This window comes from Bison bison, unplaced genomic scaffold (assembly GCF_000754665.1).
Source record: "Bison bison bison isolate TAMUID 2011002044 unplaced genomic scaffold, Bison_UMD1.0 scf7180017864181, whole genome shotgun sequence".
In the NCBI taxonomy this organism is placed as follows: Eukaryota; Metazoa; Chordata; class Mammalia; order Artiodactyla; family Bovidae; genus Bison; species Bison bison.
Window position 1 is genome coordinate 1466111 of NW_011494753.1, and position 6438 is coordinate 1472548.

The following is a 6438-nucleotide window of genomic DNA, read 5'->3' on the forward strand; positions in this document are numbered from 1 at the left end:
CAGAAGTATGTACAGTTTGTGGATTTTGATCAACACCTTCATTGCTGTCATTCTGTTATTATTGGGAATGAGGGTGGGGGGAGCATTATTCGGTTGGATAACCATCTGTTCCACAGATGGCCTTGTTTCCCAAGAAGAAATTTTCTCCTAACACCTTGGGTGAACTCTGTGCAGCCTGTATGAGATTCAGCTTCATGGGAAAGTTAAGCAAGCTGCAGATTTCCAGTGGCATGGCTGAGAATGCTAAGCAGGGACCCTGTGCATCTCAAATGTGGCCTTATTTGTGCTGAATGGGTAATGAGAGGCCCATTTGTTGAAAGGGAGATATTTAGCATGTTTGTGGAAAGCCACGAAGGGGTTACCCTGGCAACAAAATACATAGGTTTTCCCCTGACTCTTAAATTAGCAGATACCTTAAAATACAGCCACGGCAACTAATTGCAGTGTATTAATTAATAGGAAACCAGCATACTACTCTTACTCGGTTTGAGTGATCTGCCAGGCATGGGCTAATCATTTCATGCTCCTTATCTTGAAAGACTCATTTTACAGTGAGGAAACTGAGGCTGAGAGTTAAGTGGTTTAAGCAGCTTCATTAAGGTGGGTGAGTGGAAATAGGCAGAAAAGGCCATTCTTCCTGTTCAGTACCATGAAGTATCAAAATGAGAGACTTCAAACCATCAATAGTCACATGAACTGTCATGACTAATTGAACTTGAGGAATGTTTTCTTAGGGTGTCTGTTGCTACCAAATGCACACTTGTTTCTGTGTCCCTCTCTTTAAGGAAGGCACTTTCCCGTTTCTTTTTTAATACTGAAGAATAGAGATAAGGGACTTCCCTGGTGGTCCAGTGGTTAGAGGCTCCGAGCTTCAATCCTTGGTCACACATACCATGCAGCATGGCCAAAGATACATTTATTTATAACATTATATATATAGAGAGAGAAGTAATCCTAATAATTACTTGGTTGGTGGTTTATTCTCTCTTGCAAAAAAGTGGAAGTGTTAGTCGCTCAGTTGTGCCTGACTCTTTGCAACCCCATAGACTATTTGTAGCCCACCAGGTTCCTCTGTCCATGGGATTTTCTAGACAAGAATACTAGAGTGGGTTGCCAGTCCCTTCTCCAGGGGATCTTCCCGATTCATGGATCAGACCTGAGTCTCCTGCATTACAGGCAGATTCTTTACTGTCTGAGCCACCAGGGAAGCCCTTATTCTCCCTTACCTCCTTTATATTTAGAATCAAGATGGTGGCATTTAACTTAAATACACCTTCCAGGCTATAGAGAGTCCCCTAAATCATGCAGCATGGAACTGTCAGCAAATAGATTTTTAATGGAATATAATTGGACTTTTGCATTCTGAGAAGAAGTCACTTTAAAAATTAAATATAAGAGGATAGTAGATTTCTAAGCAAGATTCCTAATCTGCCAAATTGACTCCTGCCACAGTAGCCCTGACCTTGGCAAATGACACGGCCAATGAGGTCTTGCATTCTTCCTGGACATTGTGAGGTGGTTGGCAACTTCATGAGCTGTTAACGAGGCTCCGTGACAGCTGTTTGTAGATCTTTGAAATGTGTGATGGATGTTAGAGCTCTGTCCTAGCTCCGCAGCCTCATGCCTGTTCTTTAATAATCTTCTCCAAGCTTCAGTTCCCTCCGTGGTTTAACAGAGACAGTCCCTCCTCTTTAACTGTGTCTCGCTGAAGATGAACAACATTTCATATGTGAAGTGTAAAGCACCTGGTCGTGGTCCATGTTGAATAAATGTTTGTTGATGTTTAGTTGCTCAGGCATCTCTGACTCTTCGTGATCTCATGGACTGTAGCCCACCAGGCTCCTCTGTCCATGGGATTTTCCAGGTAAGAATACTGGAACGGGTTGCCATGCCCTTCTCCAGGGGATCTTCCCAACCTAGGGATCGAACCCGAGTCTCTTGCATTGGCAGGTGGATTCTTTATCACTGAGCCACCAGGTAAGCCCTGAGTAAATGCTAGTCATGACATAACAAAATGACCCCTGTGGGTAGAACCAGTCAATCCTTCTGTAACTTTAGCTAGGATCAGATACAGAAAATCAGCAGTAAGGGGGTCTCTGGCAGGAGGCCAAACTGGACAGACGGTCACCCCTCTATGTGTTTGTAGGGGAAATGACAGTGACCTCTAGCAGAAAAGTCACCCACGCACCCAGCCTAACAAGCCTTGCTAACTTCTCAGTTCCTCTTTGGGAAATGCTTTCAGAGCCTGTAGAATGTTCTTTTGGAGATCCTCAAATATTCATCCTCTGTGGGTAGATTGGGCTTCCCGGGTGGTGCAGTGGTGAGAATCTCCCTGCCAGTTCAGGAGATGCAAGAGGCATGGGTTCAATAGCTGGGTCAGGAAGATCCCCTGGAATAGAAAATGGCAACCCACTCCAGTATTCTTGCTTGGAAAATTCTATGGACAAGAGGACCCTGCCGGACTACAGTTCATGGGCTCACAAGCTGAATTTTGGGACTTCCCTGGTGGGTAGATTTGACTTTTGTAAACAGAATTCATTCAGGATCCAATCTAGGCATACATTAAATTTCCAAGCTATATAGTACAGTTTTTATTTAAGGATGAGGTTTTCGTTTTTATGAAACAAGGCTTCCGACGACCTTGCTAATCCGTGCTGAAGATGGCTTACACACAGAGTCCTGAAAACTTGAGTGGCTTTGTTCAGTGCCCAGCTTTCAAGAGACATTCATTCCAGTATGTTAAGTTCTAGCTTGTTCATTTTTTTAAAAAAAATTTCTCCGAAATGTGAATATATCAGAAATATTATTTACTGGATGGGTAGTCAGATGACATTTAGAAGTTCTGTTTTTAATAAAATACTTTTACAAAAACACAATGGCTAACGGCATTGAGGTATTTATTCTCAGTTGGATCCTGGAACAGAAATAGGACTTCAGTGGAAAAGTTCATAAAATTCAAATAAAGTCTGGCGTTTAGGAACATACCAATGCTGGTTTTTTGGTTTGGACAAACGGACTACGATCATGTGCCTTATTGGCCTTATGAAAGAGGGTTAGGAGTAGATAGGAGCACTGTGTTATCTTTGTACCTTTCCTGTAAATCAAGAATTATTGTGAAATGCAAAGTTAATTTTTTTAAAAAAAATGAACTACTAGAAAAGTGAGGGGAAATTCCTCCAGGGCACGTGGCTTGTTTGCGTAGGATGCTGACTCGGTTACATTGAGTGTGAAGTCTGTGATCCTTCTTTTTTCTCCCCCTTTCCTGTCTTGAAGCATTGACAAGATCTCCAAAGTCACCTCTCCCGTGTTGGTCATTCACGGCACAGAGGACGAGGTCATCGACTTCTCCCACGGCCTGGCCATGTACGAGCGCTGTCCCCGGGCCGTGGAGCCGCTCTGGGTCGAAGGGGCCGGGCATAATGACATAGAGCTTTACGCACAATACCTAGAGAGACTAAAACAGTTCATTTCTCACGAACTTCCCAATTCCTGAAGACGACAACTTGATCTTACCTCATTGACTGTGAACACGAGTCCTCCGTTTTACACAGGCTTTCACTGGACAGCGGTCCTGGCGTGATCACCACAAGGAAGCGCGCAGCTTTTCTGGCATCCTCATCAGAGAGCTGAGGACTTCTCAGTCTTTCGTATCCACAGGTTCTACCGACTCGCACCTCATGTTAAACCGAACAGTTGTGACTTCCAGCTTCATTGCCTTGCAGGGCGGGAATGAGAGCTGAGTGGGGGAGCCACTTTCTTGTGCTGTAAAAAAGGTTGCTCACACCCCTTTCTCCACCTTACCCATCACGCAGGATGCACTAATGCAGGACTCAGCCTCTCTCTACTGGTGTTCTCAGTATTTGACCTGCAGCTCTCTTTCAGCCACTGGATTCATGGGTTCAGTCCATTTGTGAAGCTGTGATAGTTTAACTGGAAACCATTGTGATGAAAATTCCTTCGTTCATTTTTATTAACATGTCGATCTTTTCCCCCAAACAAATCAATTAAAGGGTAATTTACTGGAACTATGGTGAATGGCTTCATCAACTGAAACCATATAAATATAACTGGAATATTCTTAAACAAAATGAAACTTTTTTTTTAAGTGTAAAGTTATTACTACTAGTCCACAGAGTTTTAATATTTTGATCGTCTGGTTGGTCTAATAAAGAACCTAGCCAACTTTCCTCCTTGTAGGCTTTTTTAAAGTACTGTACATATTTGCAATCACATTGTGCATAGATTCCTATTGAGTAATTTTCTCCTGTCAGGCCACAACAATGAACTGCAGATTCCTTGTTTGTAATGTAAATGATTGAATACATTTTGTTAATATGTTTTTATTCCTATGTTTTGCTATTAAAAATTTTATAACATTTCCAAGACAAAAAAAAGACAAGTTTATGCTTTGAAAAATTTATGTAATTAAAATTTCATGAAACTAATCTTTTTAGTTTAGGAGTTATTTGGATTTTGACACTGGGGTTGCACCAACAGCATCAGAAATGTAAGATGCTTAAAATTGTTACACTACTTCTGTTGATTGGGGGTTTGGGTTTGAGAGTTCTTTGGTTTTATTAAAAAGCTTTTTTTTTTTTTTTTCCCAAATTTAAAAGCCTTAAATGTACTGTAAGCCTCCGATTGTTGTATAGCTGGGTTGCGGGTGACTGCCCGTCTGTGTAGTGTTGCCTGGTTGCAACACAGTGGTTGGTCATGGAATAAAGGATGCATGGATCTGAAAGTGTGGGCTCTTGCAATTTATTCCTTCCTCTCTCCATCAAAGGAAGCATTTCATCTGGATTTAAGAAGAAGCACTTGCAACTTACACACGTCTCTACCTTTCTCAAGGTGTATGCTTTTGTTCTGTGAAAGACCGTAGATTAATTTCGGAGAAACCAAGATGAGAAGCACATAGTGGTAACATGCAGACTGAGTCCAAATAGAGAATGCAGTGGGTTCTGGCTCTGAAACAAGAGAGATGAAGGCAATCTCACTGGGACCTGGCGTGGACTGAGAGCAGGCCTGTTTCTTGGGAACACCTGAGCTGAGTCTTTTCTGTCCTTTGATCACTGACCAGAAAAACAACTGAGAGGTGTTTGTTTGCAAGTGTGAGAGGATTACACTTCCTGGGGAGAGAAATGATGGAGGAGGGCACAGGGCTGTGCTCCCGTGCTTATATGTCCCAGCACCTTGCAAGCTACTCCTTGGCCTTAGATCAGTACCTTAAAAGGGGGGCCTTAGAAGGGAGGGGCCCCACTCACCTTAGGATGCGTCAGCGAAGTTCCAGAGGTGGTATTGTCCCAGAGGTCTAGGTGACCTTGAATGGAAACACATCCAACAGCGTGCCTTTGGGGTGAGACAGCACATAACCTAGGTTTGTGTTCTGTGTGTGCGTGCTTAGTCGCTCAGTTGTGTCTGACTTTGCAATCCCCTGGACTGTAGCCCACTGGGCTACTCTGTCCATGGGATTCTCCAGGCAAGAATACTGGAATGGGTTTGCAGAGACCAGATTTCTGAGTCCATTTGTCTGTTGCTTGCATCTTCTCTAACCGTCCCCTGCCCTTCCCCTCCTGAACTATTTATTTAGTAAACTTTTTTTTTTTAAGAAAAAAAATGTAAAATCAGCTTTTATCTAGTATATTCTTACATTAAAGAAGCAGTTCCAGTAATTAAAATAAAAGCTCAAATAGCTCTAAGGAGATAAAGCCTTCTTTTATGAGGAAGACATTTTTATAATTTGCACAATACAGTATTGTTACCTTTAGGCAGAATGTTGTACGGTAGAGCTCAGGAACTTGTCTTGCTATAACTGACACTAGTAAACTTACTTCTGTCTGTCAACTTTCAGCAGTGTTCATGGGAAACTATCATAAGATACATCTGGTGGCTCAGATGGTAAAGAACCTGCCTGCGAGGTGGCAGAGCTGAGTTCGATCCCTGGGTCAGGGAGATCCCATGGAGGAGGAGATAGCAACCCACTCCAATATTTTGCCTGGAGAATTCAATGGACGGAGCAACCTGGTGGGCTACAGTCCATGGGGTTGCAAAGAGTAGGACACGAATGAGTGACAAACAATTTCACTTTCAATGGGAAACTATAGTAAAACCCACAGTTGCAGAAGCTAAGGGGGCAAAGCCCCTGAAGTTCACTGTTTTAGTAACTTGATGTAGGTGGTTTGTGGTTTATACCCATTTGAAGTGGCTCATGTCTTCTGACTCCTGACTTTTTCCCAAAAACCGAGGAAGAGGGTTTTGTCTACTCTTTCCTGAAGTTTGTCATGTGGACAGCCTTTCTCTGAGGATGGCATGTGTGATGACAGTGGGAATCCCAAGAGAGACCCCATTCATGACAGTTACAGATTCAAAACACACTTGGTGCTAAACGTAAAAGATCTGTTTTCTGCTCTGAGATGGAGTGAGGACCAACTCTCCCAGTGG

The 6438-nt window shown here is 42.8% G+C and overlaps 1 protein-coding gene across 1 annotated transcript in view; it reads left to right on the plus strand.

The window, feature by feature from the left end:
- Positions 1–4741, plus strand: part of ABHD17C (abhydrolase domain containing 17C) — a gene marked incomplete at its 5' end in the record, with an annotated part of 54478 nt that extends 49737 nt beyond the window's left edge. The window contains one exon of the mRNA XM_010843393.1: positions 3274–4741. Within this exon, the coding sequence (XP_010841695.1) occupies positions 3274–3493 (220 nt within the window). The remainder of the gene's footprint in view (positions 1–3273) is intronic.
- Between the last annotated feature and the right edge of the window lie 1697 nt (positions 4742–6438).